Below are 18994 nucleotides of genomic sequence, written 5' to 3'. Positions count from 1 at the left end.
CCGGGTCAGCGGAGCAGTCACGGGCGCGGGGATGCCGGGCACCCCGAGAGCCGAGGCCCCCGGCCGGAGTAGGGGGCGCCCGAGCCGCCAGCCCCGCTGACACCGCCTCGGAGGATGTGAGCCGGCGCCGCGGCCGCTGCTTCGCGGGCTGGGCGCGCGGTCCCAGCGGCTCCAGCCAGCCTCCGCTTCGCCAATTTGGGTGGGGGCGACCGCACCAGGCCGCTCGAGCTTTCGAAGGGGGCTGGCTGTCTTTGGCAGCTTGGTTGGGGGAGGCGACCCACACAGGGCGCTCGGAGATTTTTTTCTTTTCATTTTTTTTTCTTTTTCTTTTTCTTTTTTTTTTTTTAGAGCAGGGTTAACTGCTTTTTGGCAGCTTGGTTTCTGGGGGACTCTATAGAAGACCTTTCGGGGTTTCTTTCTTTGGGGGGAGGGGGCGGTGGTCCCGACTTGGCCAGCCGCCTGCTGGAGGGGGGCAACGGGGAGCGGGGGGATGCGAACCCGGCTCCCCCCACCATGATGAAGACGGAGCCTCGGGGGCCCGGGGGTCCCCTCCGGAGCGCCTCCCCGCACCGCAGCGCCTACGAAGCGGGCATCCAGGCACTGAAGCCTCCCGATGCACCCGGGCCCGACGAGGCACCCAAGGCGGCCCACCATAAGAAATATGGCTCCAACGTCCACCGCATCAAAAGTATGTTCCTGCAGATGGGCACCACCGCGGGGCCGCCGGGTGAGGCTGGAGGCGGCCCGGGCATGGCCGAGGCCCCGCGGGCGTCCGATCGCGGCGTGCGCTTGTCGCTGCCGCGGGCCAGCAGCCTGAACGAGAACGTGGACCACAGCGCTCTGCTCAAACTGGGCACCAGCGTGTCTGAGCGCGTGAGCCGCTTCGACTCCAAGCCCGCGCCCTCGGCGCAGCCGGCTCCACCGCCGCACCCGCCGTCCCGGCTGCAGGAGACGCGGAAGCTGTTCGAACGGAGTGTCCCCGCGGCCTCGGGTGGCGACAAGGAGGCCGCGGCGCGGCGGCTGCTGAGGCAGGAGCGCGCCGGCCTGCAGGACCGGAAGCTGGACGTCGTGGTGCGCTTCAACGGCAGCACCGAGGCGCTGGACAAGCTGGATGCTGACGCCGTGTCGCCGACGGTCAGCCAGCTCAGTGCGGTCTTCGAGAAAGCCGACTCGAGGACCGGCCTCCACCGTGCGCCCGGGCCCCCCCGGGCGGCGGGGGCACCCCAGGTCAACTCGAAGCTGGTCAGTAAGCGGTCCCGGGTGTTCCAGCCACCGCCTCCGCCTCCTGCCCTGTCGGGGGAAGCCGCGACCGAGAAGGAGCGTGGCCCTGGAGGGCAGCAGCCCCCACAGCACCGGGTGGCCCCTGCCCGACCGCCGCCTAAGCCGCGGGAGGTGCGCAAGATCAAGCCGGTGGAGGTTGAGGAAAGTGGGGAATCTGAGGCCGAGTCGGCTCCCGGGGAAGTGATCCAGGCCGAGGTGACCGTCCATGCAGCCTTGGAGAATGGCAGCACCTCGGCCACCACAGCTAGCCCCGCACCCGAGGAGCCCAAGGCCGAAGCGGTCCCCGAGGAGGAGGCAGCGTCGGTGGCAACGCCAGAGAGGGGGTTGGACAATGGCCGGACCCCGGACGTGGCACCTGAGGAGGTGGATGAGTCCAAGAAGGAGGACTTCTCAGAAGCAGACTTGGTGGACGTGAGCGCCTACAGTGGACTCGGGGAGGACTCTGGGGGCAGTGCCCTAGAGGAGGACGATGAGGAAGATGAGGAGGACGGGGAGCCCCCCTATGAGCCGGAGTCAGGGTGTGTAGAGATTCCTGGTCTCTCAGAAGAAGAAGACCCGGCCCCGAGCCGGAAGATCCATTTCAGCACCGCACCGATCCAAGTGAGTGATCCCCCTCGGGCCCCCCGCGCTGCCTCTGCCACGTGCAGAGTGGTCGCCCCCGCCCAGACATCCGTGTTTGGCAGGCTGAGTCAGCCCCTGCCACCCAGCCGGGTTCCCAGAAGTTCCCGCAATGAGGGGGGCGTGGGGAACTTCCAGCTGTTTGTCAGAGTGGGAAGGTTTTCAGGTCTGTGATTGTGAAGGTGGCCTGCTGCGACCTGCCCTCAGGTTCCTCGCTTGCTGCCCCGCCCAGCATCCCACCCTGTCCCACGCCTACTCCGGGACACCTGCTCTCTCTTCCTCCCCCAGACATTCTTTCTTCCTGAGGCTGCCAGAGGCTGGGACTTGGCTGGCCTGAAGAGGTGTGGGACGTGTCCTCGGGATATGTAAGGCCTACTGTCAGCAGAGAAAGATGGGGAGCTTAGGGACACTTCCTGCTTCTGGATCTATAAGGCTGGTCCTGCCTGGGATGAGAGAGAGGGGAGCTAGGAACTTCCCAAAACAGAGATACAGGGGACTACAATCCTTCCCTGTCAGTGCCCCCACCCCGACTTTGGAGAAGTGAAAGAAGGAAGAAGGCTGTGAGGGTGAGCTGGGCCATGGCCTTGTGACTGGGGCTGGGGGAGAGACCCTACACCTCAGGGTCTGGGCTATGCCAACTTCCCATGTCTGAGTTGCACCTGAAGGAGACGTCTTATGTGGCCCTTGAAGGACCAGGCCTTCTGCAGGCACCACAGGAAGAGGGTGGTAGTTCTGGGAGTTCCCCTAAGGTGCCTGGCAGACTTAAGTGCCTAGAACCTTATAAATCCTTCCCCTTTCCGTTTTCCCTGGGTACTTTAAGAGGATGGGGGCTTGCTTGGAAGGGGGTTCAGCCCCCCCAGTCTCTAACACCACTGTTGGTGATTGGTTTGTGGGCTGTGCCAGTCAGTTCTTTGAGATGAGAGTGGTGTTCCCTGGGGAGAATTTAGAACAGTGCAGGAGACCACTCCCACTTCCCACTGCCCTGTGAGCTCAGCTGGCACATGGGTCATCTTCTCTCCCCACCCTGTGCTCCTCTGTGCCTAGCACCTGGCCAGCCGGGTGAGTGGCTGTATACAGCACCAGAGACTTTCCTTGGCCTGGACCCTGCCCCTCCTTGCCCTCCCCAGTCAAATCCCTTGTGTTGCTTGCAGTTTCCATAGCTACCGTAGACACCAAAGCTGCCCAAGCTTCTCTCACCCTCTGCCTACTGGTTCCAGGCCAGCAGAGGTCTAAAAGGTTAAGGGTAGCCAACCCCCTCCTCTCTCTGCCCTGTTCCCTTTGGAAGCAGGGGGATCCAGGAAGGAGCAGAGGCCACGGTGTTCTTGGGAGCCTTTCAGAGGCCACTGTGCCATCCCAGTAGGTTCTTTGAGCAGCCCCATGCCCTCACAGAGAGGGAGTGTGGCCTGGGCCTCTATCTATAGCTGACGCCTTACCCTGATTTTTTGGTAAAAAATAGCACATGATTTGGAGCATTGCTCCGGACTCCCTGGTGACTCTGAAGCAAGCTGGCCACTAGCGTGAGAGCCAAGGCGGTGCAGAGGCTGAGTGTCTGACTTTTGGCCTTTCTGGGGCGTTCCGCCTCCTCCCCACCCTGGCCTGGGGCCCCAGCTTTTCTCCACTGCCACTGCTATGCTGATTCTGAAGCCAGGGTTCTCTACCCCTCCCTGACCCAGTTGTCACCATTATGAAGGTGGGGGTATCTACTCGGGCAGAGAATACCGCTCCCAGCTGTCTGCTGAGGAAAGACCCGAGCCTAGGGTGTTCTGAGAGCAGGAGTGACCGGTGGTCTGAGGCCTGCCTGGGATTCCTTCAAGGGGCAGGCTGCAAAAGGCGAACAGGTTGATAGAAGATGAGGGCCAGGTCCATGTTTTGGAAGTCAAAGTGGAGGGGGTGATGGGAAGTGGGGAGGGCTTGGTTGTCTTGGAGAGGGCTAGGGGATGCTATCTCCTGGGTATAAAGGCCAGAGGCCTCAGATGAAAAAGTGGTCCAGGGCAAATTTGCTGATCAGCCTTATGCCATTCTGTGTCCTAAAACTTGGAATAACTTTGCAATGGGGACAAAGTCACTAGTGACCCACCTATTACAGCCCACCTTGAATTTGGTACTATCCTGCCCTGCTACAGGCTAACTAACCCCTTGTGACCTTGGGAAATGGATTATATATGGAAGAGGGAGTCTGTTGATTCAAGGGCCTGGGACCACTGACCAGGTGGCCAGATGTTGGAGAACAGTCCATTGGCCACTGCACAGTATCCGGATGATCATGAGCGACCTGATCCTGAATGTCTGATACTGTATGGTTAAGGGCATTGAGCTAGGTGAACACGTAAACCCCGGCTATGCTTCTGGCCAGACCTATAAGCCTCCTCAACCTCCCCCCATGGCCGTGCACCTCTGTGGTGAGGCTGGAGGTTTGAGATGACATTTAGCAAGCCCCAACAAAAGCTGGAACACAGGAGTAACCCTGCCTACCAGGGTGCCCATGGGCATGCTCCTGAAGCAGAGGAGGCCCCAGCATGGGTCTTACTGGAGACAGTATCTTTCCCTAGTTCCTTCTGGCCCATCTGACTGGTAGAGCTGCCTCTACTCCTCTGCCCCCACTTGACATCAAGTGATGCCAACCTATCACATCTAGCAGTAAAGCCAAACAAACCATGGTCCCCAAAAGGATGCTCATTAAATGCCCAGCATCAGGCACCCACAAAGTCCTGCCTCCTCTTCACTGGTCCTGTGAAGAGGTCCAAGTTAGACCCCTAGAAGGAGAGGGACAGCAGAGGGGCACAGGGGATAGGGCAGAGAGACTGCCACTGCCCCATGGTCCTTGGTCCCTTTGGGCACCAGTCTTGGAGCCTGTGCATGGTTCTTTGGTGCCTGTGGACAGCGGCATCATTCTTCAGGGACACAGTTCTGGCGTGTGGGAGGTCATAGGGGCTCAACTTTCTCCTCCACCCGTGCTACCTGAGACCAATCTGAGAGTTAATGGCATTCCCTTCTCCAAGGGGGTGGAGGGACCCTCTTTGCTTCCTCTCCACCCACCCTGCAAGGCCATCCACTTCAGCAGCTGGGCAAGGAAGGGTCCTGCTACATCTGCCTCTTTCCCCCTCCTTTTCCCCTCCCCCTCCCCATCTGGCATCCTCCAGTGCCTTCTCCATCCTTTCTCCCCTCCTCCTCTTCCCGTCTTCTGCTCAGCCTGTTCCTCCTCTTTGTACGGCTGTGTCTTTGTGTCCACCCTCAGCTGCCTGGCTCTTAGGTCTTGCCTTTTCTTCTTCTCTCTACCTTGGTATCAGAGATTTCCAGACTTTGCAGTCTCCCCAGGAGGGTCCCGTCTAGCACTTCACAGACTATGGAATAGATCTTTTGCTCTCTTGCCCCTGGGCTCTAGAACTGGATTCCTTGTGAGATTGGCGTATAGAAAGGGCCTCAGGCAACTCGACAGGCCCAAGGGCTCTTCCTGCCGGCAGTGTGCTTGTCCTCCCAGGCACCTCTCTGAGGACTGCTTCTCCCCAGGTATTCAGCACCTACTCCAATGAGGACTATGACCGACGCAATGAAGATGTGGATCCCATGGCAGCCTCTGCGGAGTATGAGCTAGAGAAGCGTGTGGAGAGGTTGGAGTTGTTTCCCGTGGAGCTGGAGAAGGGTGAGAGGCCAGGCCACTCTAAGGAGCACACTGGGGACTTTTGTGGTGCTAGCCTCTGTTCTGCCTCCCTTGTGGGTGCCCATATACTGGACTTCTGCCTCCAGCACCTACTGATCGTTCTTGGCATTCCTTGTCAGCATCCATGGCCACTGGTGTCTCCAGTGTATGGCCAAGGAGTGATACTTGGTGAACATATCTCCTATGTACCATGTATGTGGTCCTGGACTCTGTTGGAGGCACAGGGATGGGTAAAAGCAGTCTCCAAGGCGAGAAGTGGTGACACACGCCTTTAATTCCAGCACTCGGGAGGCAGAGGCAGACGGATCTCTGTGAGTTTGAAGCCAGCCTGGTCTACAAAGTGAGTTAGTTCTAGGACAGGCTCCAAAGCTACACAGGGCAACCCTGTCTTGAAAAACAAAAACAAAACAAAATAAAAGAGGCAGCCTCCCAGGGAAATGGCACCTCTAACTTCAGGCTTATGTGCCATCATATGTACTGGGAGGAACGAAAGGCCACTGTTAGGGCATTTGACAGAGCCTCACCACGCTAACAGATTCTCCGGCCGGGGATGCCTGAGCTGAGCTCTAAAGAGAAACTGTTCGGAAAGTGTGTGGTAGAATAGAGAGGTACCTCTAGCACAGGATGAGTGTCCCACTAGCATGGGGTGGCATGGACCATGGCGAGAGCATGGTCTTTTCTGAGAGGGACTGGGCCCTGCTGTCAGGACTGGGAAAGCTATCCTAGAAAGATCACAGTGGCCAGGTGGTGGTGGTGACACACGCCTCTGAGACACAGACACAGGCAGATCTCTGATTTCAAGGCCAGATTAGTCTACAGAGAGAGTACCAGGACAGCCAGGAATACACAGAGTAACCTGTCTTGGAAGAAAACAAATAAACAATTTAAAAAAGAAAAAGAAAGTAAAGAGCCCAGTGACCTGGGTACAGGGAGGGGTCATAACAGATGATAAACCTGGTAGTGGGGTCAGCAGTAGCATAGTGAAGTAATGGAGCCCAGAACTGGGAGAGAGGAATCCGGATGCTTCCCAGGCCTGGAATCCAGTGGATAGTGGTGCCAGTTCAGACCTCAGGGAGTGTTCATGGGAAAGGTCATAGGTTTGGAGGCTAGAGACCCATGGGACAGACAGGGCAGGTGTAACTAGGCAATGGGTCTCCATACTTGGTCACTGAAGCTCTGAGCATAGAAGAGACTAATTGAAGAGAGACCAAAGGCTTAGAGCTAACTCCTGGCTTAACCCCCATCCCAGCCACATACCCTTATCTGTACACACAATAGTCTCCCACACCCCAGCCACCTGCACACACCTTGCTGCCTATCACTGGATAGGGCAAAGGGCAGGCAGTGGTCCCACTGGCAAAAAGGGGGTGGGTAGAACCATGGGTCTTTCTCTATCACGGGACAACTCCTAAGTTTGGAGACATCTGAAAGGAAGCTGTACCTTGGAGTGGGTATAGGATAGAGGATCCCTGCCAGCCATGCTTCTCCCCTTCTGCCTCACAGACTCTGAGGGCCTGGGCATCAGCATCATTGGCATGGGGGCCGGAGCTGACATGGGCCTGGAGAAGCTGGGCATCTTCGTCAAGACCGTGACCGAGGGTGGTGCAGCCCATCGGGATGGCAGGTACCACCCTTGTCCCACTCCCTTCCCCAAGTCCCTATTAGCGGTCACCCCTGGGGGGCAGCCTCTAGGAGGTCTGCGTGTGTTAGCTATGTCTTTGGATGTTCAAGAAGCACCGCTGTGCAGGTGCTGTGCCAGGCTTTGGGGTGACAGCCACGAACAGATGGAAGCCCTCCCCAGGGCCTGCACATTCTGTGGGGGAGGGGTGTGAAGCTAGGCTGTACCTAGTACGGTGTGTACTGGCTTAGGGTGTGTGTTGGCTCTCGTAAGAAGAACACGGCTGTGTGTCTGGAATAAGGCTTCACATTTCTTTCCCTTAACAAATACTAAGGGCATGACTCTCGCTGGGTTGGTGCCAGGCCCTGGCAGTCGGTGTAGAGGGCCTTGCCCTCAGAAAACAAGTAGTGTAATAAAGTAGACAGATACTAGACAGAACAAACAAACTGGCTGAATGGAGAAGAATATGAAGGCACAAAGTAGGCGGGCCGGCCATTGACGGGGCCGGCTTCTTAGAGGAAGTGATATTAAAAATGAGAACCAAAGGCCAAGCAGGAACTAGCAAGACAAGAGAGTATATTGAAGGTTCCTTGTAGCCAAGTAGAGTGGTGCATGCCTTTAATCCCAGAACTTGGGAGGCAGAGGCAGGTGGATCTCTGTGAGTTCCAGGACAGTCAAGGTCACATAGTGAGAGCCTGTCTTGAAAAACCAAAAACAAATATAAAAGGTTCCTTGTGAACCCAGGGCCTCATGCATGCAAGACCAGCTCTACCAACTGAGCCTGAGTAAAAAGGGTTCTAAGTCTGGGAACCAATGGCAGGAATGGAAGTAGCCAGGAATCCAGATGTGGATAGGATTAGGCTCGTTCTGGCCGTGTTCTGGAGCTGAAGTTGCTCATTGTTTGTGCATAGGTGTGTGCCTGTGTGGGACATCTGTGGTCAGAGGACTGGGGTTCTGGAACTCAGAAGGATCATGAAGGGCACAAGAGCACTGGCATCCGTGCCCCTCTTTAACAGATTCTCTGTTGTGTGTCACAGCGGGGAGGAAGTGGGAAGTGCTACAAGGCTTTCCCTCAGGAAGGCGGTGAAGGGTTGACACCCATGCCCTCTCCATGTGACAGAGATGAGGGTTGAGGGCTTGGTGACTGTAGGGTCATGTTGTTAGAGGCACGGGTGCCCAATTCACAGGGCTTTTGCCTGCAGTGGTCTAGGTGGCACGGGGGCAACGGGAACAGAAAGGATGGCATCCTTCCTGGCCTTTACTTCTCCCTCCCTTTGCAGAGCTTGGCTATGGTCACCTGTTTGCTAGTAAAGCAGAAGTGTGAGCTCATGGGCTAGTGCCCACGTGAGAATGTGGGCTAAAAGGGAGAAAACTGGTTATAATGCTGTATTCTCAAGACCTCCCAGGAGGTGGAAGCAGAGGAAGGAGGCGCCCAAGTCTTCCCACATCTGCATCCCCTCCCAGGCTAGGCTACTACCCTGTCTTCCTCTTCCACGTGGGGAGCCAGGACACCCCCACAGCTGAATTGTGTTGGAAGTGTGCAACTTCGTGGATGTGGATCGGTATATGAGCACGAGAGGGGCATGCTTGGATCTCACACATTGGGGAGGACATTGGGGTGATGGCACACATGCTTGTGTAGAAATGAGCTCTGAGCATGTCACCTCACCCTGTTGAGTGTGACTAAAGAGACAAGAGTGTGGTTGTTACAGGAAGTGTGCCTGCCACCTTTCCTGGTACTGGATAACTGCATCCGTGTTGCCGGACCTGCTGCTGTGAGGACTGGCCTTCATTCAGCAGCTCAGAAATTGAGGGGAACCATGGAGCGGGTGGATGAAATTTAATTCCCTGGGGCTGGCAAAAGGGAACACACACACACACACACACACACACACACACGCCTTTAGGGTCTATCATCTCTCTCTCATTTCTTTGTTTCCTTTTTTTTACCTCTATCCAGATGTATTCTTTTTGTCTCTCTTGATGTCTTCTTTTAACTAACTGTATTTTTTTTCCCTTATAACTTATGTACCCCATCAGAATCTTTCAAATACAAACATTACAGTGTAGTTACATTTTATTTTTTAAGTGAATGATTAATGAATATAAGTAAATGCTATGGAATAATCCTCCTTAAAGCCATGAGCCATTTGGCAAAATGAAGATTAATAGAAATGGGTTAAATTAAGTTGTAAGAGCTAGTTAATAAGCCTGAGCTACTGGCCAAGCATTTATAAATAATCTAAGCTTCAGTGTGGTAATTTGGAAGCAGGTGCTGGGATAGGAAAACTCTGTCTACAAGAAAACACCAACATATTTCCTATTTCCCTTACATGATTAAACATTTTCTGTATTACAGTTGAGAAACAAATTATTTTCAATAACCCGTACATTCATGTCCAAGCAACTTGTTAAAATTAACAGGGCATAAGCAAGGTATTTTCTCAGCCAGTTCTTTTACTGGCAGGCTGCATTTTGCAGTTACAAGGAAAGGATCAATCACTTTATTATTTATTTATCATAAAAGGTAATCTTATAAAAAATCTTTTAAAAAATCACAAATCTAAACTTTTATATATGGAAACTGTCAGCTCTACTTTCAATCCTCAGGGTGCATACCTATTTATCAATAGCTTTTTATATCAGGAAGTTAAGGGCAGAAATGAGTACAAGAAATTAATCATCACCTTTGATCACCAACCCATCCTAGCAAGAAAGGCACGTCAGCTAATAATAACCAGACTATTTTTGTTCTTGTTTCTCGACCTCAATGAGTCCCTCACTCAAATAAGTGCCGTTTTAAACTTTAAATTGTTCCCCAAGACTTTCTACCTTAAAGCCATTAACAAAAACACCTTACCTAACCTTACTAACAATTCTACATGTCTAAATTCTTTCCAAGGGTGGTGGTTGAATCATTAATCTGCTCCAGCAGCTATGCTTGGAAAAAGTCAATCACTATTATTGTAAGTACCAGTACCACTGCCCAGTGAGTACTGAGCATTTTCACACAGCTCATAAATAATGAGGGCTGTGGTGACCATGAAAGCAACCATCAGGACTGTGCTCGATAACAGCATGAAGTCCTCAGGACACATAGACCTTGGGGCTTTGCCTCTCCAGGGCTCTACTCAGGAGTGGCTTTGCCAACCGCCAAGCCATGTTCCATGAGTTCCAGTGCTGCCTGTTGGTCCCCTTGCATGGCCCCGGACACCTGGCTGTCTCTGTTCTCACATATTTTATGCTGGAACCTTGTGGGGACTAAGCCTTGGGTTTCTGGTGCGAAGAGTTCACCTTTGCCCCGCCTCCTGTTCCTCTCAGGACACCCTAACAAATGTCACTTCCTCTAGGATCCAAGTCAACGATCTGCTGGTGGAGGTGGATGGAACAAGCCTGGTGGGAGTGACCCAGAGCTTCGCAGCCTCTGTCCTCAGGAACACCAAGGGCCGAGTGCGGTGAGAGCCCAAAAGGGACCAGGCAGGAAGCTGGCCCCTCGGGGCGCCAGTTTGCTATCAGAGGGACTTGGACTTGCAGCCCTTCCCCCAGCCCTGCCTTCTCATCTCTAATCCCTGGATACTGCTCACCACTGCAACTCAGGCTTCCAGGCCCATGTTCTTCCATGCTCTCCTCTTGGCTTATTCTCCTTCCCTGCTGCTGCCTCCGACTCACCTATTAAAACGCAGAATGCTGCCAACTGAACTAGGTTTTCCTACCTAGAGATCCATCCCCACCCCGTGTCCTGTTAGGAAGGCTGCTCCATTGGGTTGAGTAGAAGTTTGTGTGCGCCCTTGGCAGGACACCTGGGGATCGTCCCTCTTCCAGAGGGTGCTGGAGAGTAACAGGATGTGGGTGACTGGGGGGGAGGAGCTGGTGCCTGGAAGTCCCACTGTTTCCTCTCCATGCTAATCTGTAGTTGCCATCATCCTTCCCCTTCCTGAACAGGGGCTTGGAACACACCCAAGACACACCTCGAGGGTTTATTCCCCGTCCCCTAGGATGGGTCATTTTGGCCACTCCCCTGCTTTGTTTTGCTTTCTCTTCGGTGGGAAAAGCTCCTATGTTGAGAGCTCCTGAGCTCATGTAGCCCAGCCCAAAGTTGGGCTGACATCCCCTTCCCAAAGCAGGCCAGGAAGGCGAGCAGGTCTTCCTGCCTCTCCTGAGAGGCAGCCCTGTGAGTGCCCCATCTCCCCCATTCATTATTAATTCCACAGCTTCTGGACTCAGGCTCTCCCTTCCCCTCCCCTGGGAGGGCCTCGGTTTGGAGGGAGGGAACACCACAAGGAGGGCAGAGGCATTCCCAGCTGTAGGCAGACTGAGATGACAGATGACTCTGGTGCCCCTGCAGGTTCATGATTGGCCGGGAGCGGCCTGGAGAACAGAGTGAAGTGGCCCAGCTAATTCAGCAGACTTTGGAGCAAGAGAGATGGCAGCGGGAAATGATGGAGCAGAGATACGCCCAGTATGGAGAGGATGATGAGGAGGTAGGGGCTCTGCATGGTTGCCCTCTGGTGGCTGGATGAAGCGGTGCAGTCATTTGCCTCTACTTTTTTCAGGCCCGGTAAAGAAACTCAAACCAGGGGAGCTTGTGATCTGAGAGAGGAAGACCCTCCCCTCAGAGGACCCCTGGTCAAACGGAGGACCCCAGTCTCTGTCTTCAGAGGGTATCCCTGTAACTAGAAAGAAAGCATAGTCCCCTCTGAGTCCTTATTCTGAGAGCAGGGTAGAGCCCTTAATCAAGGGAACCTGATCTCGGGTGAGGAATGGGTCTTCCAGGAAGCTGTGTTCCAGGAAGTTTCTCCAGAATCTTGCAGTTTGCCTGTCCTAGCCATGGAGACTCCCCTGGCCGCGCCCTGTCTGACACGAGCACACTGCTGCTGGTCTCAGGCCTGGCAGCAGGGTTGCTGAGGGAGGTGGAGTCAGTGGGCCCACGTTGTCTTCATCCCTCCACAGACAGGAGAGTATGCCACCGATGAGGATGAAGAGCTGAGCCCCACATTCCCAGGCGGCGAGATGGCTATCGAGGTGTTCGAACTAGCAGAGAACGAAGATGCACTGTCCCCTGTGGAGATGGAGCCCGAAAAGCTGGTGCACAAGTTCAAGGAGGTTGGAGGAGAGGCTCTGGGCGGTGGGGGAAGGCAGGTGGGTAGCTGGCCCTAGGCGCTGAGTGCCACCCTCTGTCTGCAGCTCCAGATCAAGCACGCCGTCACTGAAGCGGAAATACAGCAACTGAAACGGAAGGTGAGGGTACACGCGCACATGTACACGTGGGTGCGTGTTGAAAAGCTGGGCTGAGGGCTGGAGGAAGGAGCCCAGACTTCACACGGGCACGGCCCCCACACCCTCAACAGACAACATTCCACCATGGGCTCCTGTAAGGCCATGGATAGCAGGACTAAGATCCCAAGCTCTGGCCCATCTGTTTCATTCATTGGGTCTCCATCCCCTCATATATAAGGGGAGGAATAAAAGCACTGCCAACATCATAGAGCTGCGTAGGTGAGAAACTAATGAGCTGCTACCTGGACATCTGCAGCAAATGCAGGAAGTCTGCAACCTGGTACAGAGTCAGCACTTAGTCATAAGTCAGAGTGTCAACAGTGCCATATAGATAAACCAGCTCTCACTCTTGCTGTCTGTGTTTACTGTTCAGTGCACATCCACTCTGCACAGGCCTAGGGATAAGAGCGGTTCTTTGACTATGTAAGGTACAGAGGTGCACATAGTGACCCATTCACCCAGACGTCTGCACACTCCTGTCTGTACAGACATTATTTTCTGTGATTGATTCTGCCAGGGGCATTGGCCTGAATAGGTAGATCCACTCTGCCTTTGAGGTCACAGAAACACATGAACATGACCACCCTTCAGGGTGCCTGACCTAGGAAGAACGTTCGAATTGTCACCTGGGCCAGCAGCACACACACTGGTGCTAACAGCACCAGCTGGTGACACACATGGCTACTGTACATGCATACCAGATGCTTACAAGCACATTGGGTACCCACACACTCCCAGGCGTTGTAGACACCAGACTCTATATTGAAGGAGTCCCAACTCCCACGGGGTTTCCAGGGTAGTGGAAGAAACCGATCCCAGGGGCCATGAAGATGCAGCACAACAGGGATGTGTGTGTTCTCTCCCACATAGATGGAGGAGAGCAGGGAATGGGTGTCTGGGGCAGAACAAGGGTATCTATAGAGGAGGAAGATTCCAGCTGACTTTGGGAGGAGGCCTCTTGGGGATGGTAGCTATTTCTGTGGGGAGATGTAAGAGGCAGCTGGGTGGTGGGAAAGCTAGCTAGAAATGGCATTGTATAGACCTCACCCCTCCAAGAACTATAGCCTTGGTTCTACAGGCACGGAGCTGTGGCCCCTAGAGGTGTTTTGTTTTGGAAGTTCACCAACTAGGAAATGGGCGTGGGGGCGGAGCTCAGGAGTGAGAAGGACTTGGATATGATTAGAGGCCTAGGCAGGGCCTAGGGGTGAGTCAGAGTACAGGTCAAGCATGGAAAGGAAGGGCAAGTGAGACTAGATTTTTGAGGGTGTTTTCAAAGCATGAAGCCGAGGGTGGGTCCCAGGTGGTTTCAGGTTCAGAAAGCAAAGAGACATTCAGTTGAAAGACATCTAGGCTAACTTCTAGACATCCAATGCTGCTTCAGGCACAGTTAGGAGCAAAAGCAGAGTTAATCCTTGTCCTTGTGTGTCTTAGAGTGTGTACACCATTGACTGTTGTTACTCCCTGATAAGTTCTGTAGGAGAAGGGTTACTGAGGCCCTGAAACAGGAAGAACCCCATCCAGTTGGTGGGGTGCTGCCCTCCTGAAGTCTTAGCAGACTTTTCTGGGGAAATGATGCACAGCAGGTGTACGAGGAAGGGTAGATGAGGCATTCCTAGCAGAAGGAACAGTACCCGCAAAGGCCCAGTGGCAAATCTGCGGCTCCACAGGAAGGCTTGAATTATCTAAGTTTAGAAAATGTGAGGGTTCGTACCAGGCAAGGCACAAGGACAACCAGGAACTGGAAACTGAGTACTGGGTCTGCTGTGAGGCAGTGGAACCTTCTCCCAGGCAAGCAAGCCAGGAAAGCTGGCTTCGGATGGGGGAGGGTCCCATTTTGTGAAAAGCTGGGAGGTAGAAATGGAAGTTAGGTACAAGATCTGGCAGGACCTAAGGGTTTGGGGCTGTGCATAGCAGTGGTGTGGGAGGTGGGGTCTTGTCTTGAGGAATGGTGAGGAGAGAAGAATGCAGACTGAGCTGTTGGGAATGCAGGTTACCTAGGAGCTGGAGATGGAGAGGGGCTGGATTGTTGAAGGATCTCCAGGGTAGGGGCTGGTCAGCACACCAGGGCTGCAAAGGGTGCGAGCTGGTGGTGACTGTTTCATATCTGTCATCTCACTAGCCCTGAGGCATGTCACTCCCATCTTCTGGCTAAGGCAGAAGTTGCTGATCAAGTGACTCTTGTGTGCCTGCTACCCCCGAGTCAGCCTCAGAGAGTTAGTAGTTGGGGTCCAGTAGCCTGCACAGGTACAGAAATTCCTAAAAGACTGTTGACTCCCTGGCTCACTCTGGTCCCCTCTAACCCAGGGCTGCTCTTTCTTCATAGTTGCAGAGTCTGGAGCAGGAGAAAGGGCGCTGGCGGGTGGAGAAGGCCCAGCTGGAGCAGAGTGTGGAGGAGAATAAGGAACGGATGGAGAAGCTGGAGGGCTACTGGGGTGAGGCCCAGAGCCTGTGCCAGGCTGTGGATGAGCACCTACGGGAGACTCAGGCCCAGTATCAGGCCCTGGAACGCAAGTACAGCAAGGCCAAACGTCTCATCAAGGACTACCAGCAAAAGTATGTGTGAGGAGCTTTGCATCTGGGTTCAAGCAGGACAGAGAGGCCTTCAGTGGTAGTCCCCACCCCAGCCTTTCTCCAGCTGAGTAGGGAGACACAGAGTACAGAAGTTAAAGGGCAGCGTGGTGGGGTACCTGAGCTGAATACCAGACCCAGGCCCTAGAGGCCCTGGGAAAACCTGCTTCTCCCTGAACTGAAGCCATACCATAAACCCTAACCCATCATCTCTTCCCTCCCTGCCTGTCTCCAGGGAGATCGAGTTCCTGAAGAAAGAGACTGCCCAGCGTCGGGTACTGGAAGAGTCGGAGCTAGCTAGAAAGGAGGAAATGGACAAGCTTCTAGACAAGGTAGAGCCTGGGTGCCCTGGGCAGCCTCCAGAGGGAGCAGCATTGAAGCCAGAACCAAAGGAGACCACTCTGTTGATGTTTGGGAAGGATTGTATTGCTGGGGTCAGAGCTGGGGTTTAGGAGCAGGATGCATCCTCAGTGGCCAAGCCTGATATTCCCTCTCTGTTTTTTAGATCTCAGAACTGGAAGGAAACCTGCAGACCCTGAGGAATTCTAATTCTACTTAACAGGAATCGCTCCTTGACTGGACAATAATAATCCACTCCCATTATCCACACCCCCTGTCCTCAATCCCCACCCCGCCCCTACCAGCCTGGGGACAGGTGCCCCGACTTCCCCCACTCCTCCACCCTACCTCCCCAGCTTCAGGGACCAGAGGGCCCATATCACAGGCCCCTTTAGGGTGGCCCGGGCAGACAATGGTGGCTGGAAGAGTGGCCTCCTTGTTCTATGGGACTGAGGTACAGAGGCCGAGAGAAGCTGAGAGCTGACCTGGGTGGTGGATGGACACAAGGACCTGCAGACCAAACTGCCAGACTTTACAACCTCCAGCCTGTGTCTCTAGACCGGAGTGGAGCTGGGGCTCTCCCAGCATCTCACCACTTGGAGGCTGCTCCCTGCCCACAGGGTCCGTGTGGCCCCTGGGCCTCTTGACTTGAGATTCGACTTTCTTGGCCCTTTCCTCTTCCCTATCATTGTGCTGTCTGTTGCATTCTGGCCTCCTGCTTGGAGGGGTTGCCTCAACATCTCCCACCCCTGCTCCCCATCCCAGGAGGGATAGAGCCCACCCTTGAGCCAGAGGCTGGGCCTGGTCCTGCACTGATTTCTCGTATCCTTGGTGGTGGGGAGAGCTGGAGTAGGGGAAAGGATGAGTCCAAAATCCAGTCCCTTTCCTAGGAAGGGCAACAGCCCTCAACTTCTTGTGCCTCCCCTTTCCCAGGTGCCAAATAGCCATAGCCTCCTCCTGGAACTGTCCTGAGGCCACTCTGGGGTTCAGGTTTCCTTGGTCTAGCCTAGGAATGCCAGGAGGGAGGGAGGTCAGCTTAGGTGGTGTGCCTGCAGAGCTCTCACTGGGGAGCTAGGCCCTGCCCAGGGTCACACCTGGAAGCCTTGTATTACCATCAAAGAGACTCAGCCTCCCCTCCTCCCCTTCCCCACCATTTTCCAATGTTATCACTGGAGGGTAAAATTTTACTAATCTTTTTGGAGACCAGGGCTGCTTGCTGTCAGCCTGCTTTCTAAGTGAAATTGACTCAGTTTCCCCACTTTAACCCCAAATTGGGGCTTGGACCAAGGGAGGTGAGACCCCCTCAGGTACCCTCCCCTTTCAAAATCCATCTCATTTTGCCACTTCCACAATCCCCGTCCCAAGCCTAGATTTCTGTTCGTTGTTTTTTTGGTTTTGTTTTTTGTTTTTTAACAACCCGGTTCTATCCTTTTTGGCTTCTCCTAGACCCCTGTAAATAGACCATACCATCAATCAGTATTTCTTGCCTCTCTTCCGCCCCCAGACGTTCCCCCACTTCCCAGAAAGAGCTGGCTGTCACAGTGCCCGGCCCCAGCACTTCACCTAGGCAGATGGAGGGGGCGGAGCCGGGTGGGCGAGTTCTCGATGTACTTCCGGTTTTGACCGGCAGCGCTCTTGCCCCGCCCTTGGAGGACCCCGTCTCTGTATATAATATATATATATATATGTATGTATTGTTCCTGGTTTTGTACGGACCATGCCCTCTGTCAGGTCGTCCCCATAAAAGCAGCCCCCAGAGCCTCGCTGCCTGGTTTTTTGATGCGCTGGAGGGGGAAGAGGGAGGGATACCAGAAGGTCCCCTCCTTTTTCTAGTTTTGCCCAGGACTTAGAGAGGATCTCAATGCCAGTTCAAATCTCCAACCCGTCTTAGCAAACTCACTTGACACCATTGCCCAGTTTTTGTGGTGTCTCTAGACAGGTTTTTCAGGTCTTCCTTTCACAAGGTCTTTAGGGCAAGCCAGAGGATAGACAAAAGGAACTCCCTACTGAGAACTAAGCAGTCTGTAAGACCCCAGAGGTCTCCTATGAAGTACCAGGAAAACCAAAGAGTTCTTGGGTGACCTAGGAGATAACTTTCAGAGCACTGTTATCCCCAAGGTCACAGAGAAGGTTCTTTGGCCTGGGCTGGCTTGAGAGGTCTGCAGTAGTCCTAACTGCCCCATTAGCTAGCTCCCAGTTCCAGGAAGAAGTTTGGGTGTGCACCAGAAGCGAATGCATGGAGCCCCGCAGTAGACAGCACAACCTTTTCTGGCACAGGAGCTGGGAGGCAAATCTTGTGCTTTAGTAACTTGAACCCTGGGGGACTCTCATCTTCCCTTCTTCCGATAAGAAACAAAAGTCCCAATCTTCAGGCTCTTAGGTCACTTTGCTTAGCCCCTGACAACACCAGAGATGAGTGGTCTCTATAAGAATTCCACAAACAGCCCCTGAGGCAGCCATTCCCTAGCGGGTAATTCTGTCACAGAACCTGTTCATGTAGAGCCATGTAGTGGCTTCCTGTTGACTATCCTCAAAACCGGTTCTGCAACCTCAGGGCCATGTCCATCTCTGACACCTACCTTACAGTCAGGGAACTGGCAATGGTGGTGGCCTCTCAGGGCATTTCCTCCCCTCACATCATCCTTGGCACATTGGGGACCCTGGGAATGCTGCAGGTAGATCCTGGTGGGCCTGAATTCCATGACAGATTCCCTAAATGAGGTCTCAGGTCATCATGCCTAGGTTAGAAGTCCCTGTTTGGGAAAACTTGCCAAGAAATGAAGCAGTTGGAGCTTCCTGGGTGGGGGAGACAAATGGATTTGAGGTAAGAGCTTCTAGTCTGACAGTCCACGTGTCTAATGGGGAAGGCCTGTGTCCCGTACCTACCCTGTATGCTATGTGAGGAGGGGTCCTCTCCTAGATGTTCAAAGGAGTGGCTGAGTAGCACTTCATGCTTAAGTAGGAATGTGTTGTTAGCCTGGGGACCTTCTGTATGGCTTTTCTGGGAGTTTCTCAGGCAGGCCTGAGCAGTGACTTACCCATGAACAAGTCCATTTGAGGGGGGGGCTGTCAGGTTGTCAGGTGGTGCAGGCAGACTGTGATGTTTGTCATCTCAACTCCCCCATCTCATCCATTACCATCATCTACTGAGTTGTTAGAACTAGAGCAGCCCTGTCACAACCCTGACACTTGCTGTAGAGAAGGGATATTAAAGGGGCCCCTACCGCCCCTGCTAGATCCCAGAACCTTAGGCCTGAATAGGAAAAGGCTCATTCCAGCACTGAAACACCCACACACCTCCTATAAAGACCCTAGAGCAGCAGTTCTCAACCTGTGGGTCACGACCCCACTGGGGGCCTCAAACAACCCTTTCACGGGGGTCACCTAAGACCATCAAAAACACTGTTATTTACATTTAGTTACAATTCATAACAGTAACAAAATTACACTTCTGAAGTAGCAATGAAAACAATATGGTTAGGGACTATTAAAGGGTTGAAGCATTAGGATGAGAACACTGCCCTAGAGCCAGCCTGCATAGGTGGTCACCAGAGACATCATGTCCTCCACGTGAACCTACAGTCTAACCAGACTTCAGCAGATTTTGAAGATACCCAGAGGTCCTCGAGCTCTGG

At 53.9% G+C, this 18994-nt stretch overlaps 1 protein-coding gene across 1 annotated transcript; it reads left to right on the top strand.

Moving 5' to 3' along the window:
• Positions 1-17117, top strand: Ppp1r9b (protein phosphatase 1 regulatory subunit 9B). Its single transcript, XM_048446672.3, has 10 exons — positions 1-1881; positions 5407-5539; positions 7061-7181; positions 10526-10630; positions 11521-11656; positions 12126-12278; positions 12360-12413; positions 14776-15005; positions 15256-15352; positions 15526-17117. The coding sequence occupies exons 1-10, from the start codon at positions 514-516 to the stop codon at positions 15577-15579; spliced, it is 2451 nt and encodes an 816-aa protein (XP_048302629.2). The 5' UTR covers positions 1-513; the 3' UTR covers positions 15580-17117.
• The last annotated feature ends 1877 nt before the right edge of the window (positions 17118-18994 follow it).

The sequence above is a fragment of the Myodes glareolus genome, chromosome 9 (genome assembly GCF_982192425.1).
Source record: "Myodes glareolus chromosome 9, mMyoGla1.1, whole genome shotgun sequence".
Classification (NCBI taxonomy): domain Eukaryota; kingdom Metazoa; phylum Chordata; class Mammalia; order Rodentia; family Cricetidae; genus Myodes; species Myodes glareolus.
The sequence above is the reverse complement of the archived record's forward strand: the minus strand, read 5'-3'. Positions and strand labels throughout refer to the sequence as shown.

Bases quoted from the DNA above. Each gene is read 5' to 3' on its own strand.
- Ppp1r9b (XM_048446672.3), top strand. From the start codon at position 514: ATGATGAAGACGGAGCCTCGGGGGCCCGGGGGTCCCCTCCGGAGCGCC. The intron at 7,182-10,525 runs GTACCACCCTTG...CACTTCCTCTAG, and splicing joins GCAGCCCATCGGGATGGCAG to GATCCAAGTCAACGATCTGC. The intron at 12,279-12,359 runs GTTGGAGGAGAG...CTCTGTCTGCAG, and splicing joins TGGTGCACAAGTTCAAGGAG to CTCCAGATCAAGCACGCCGT.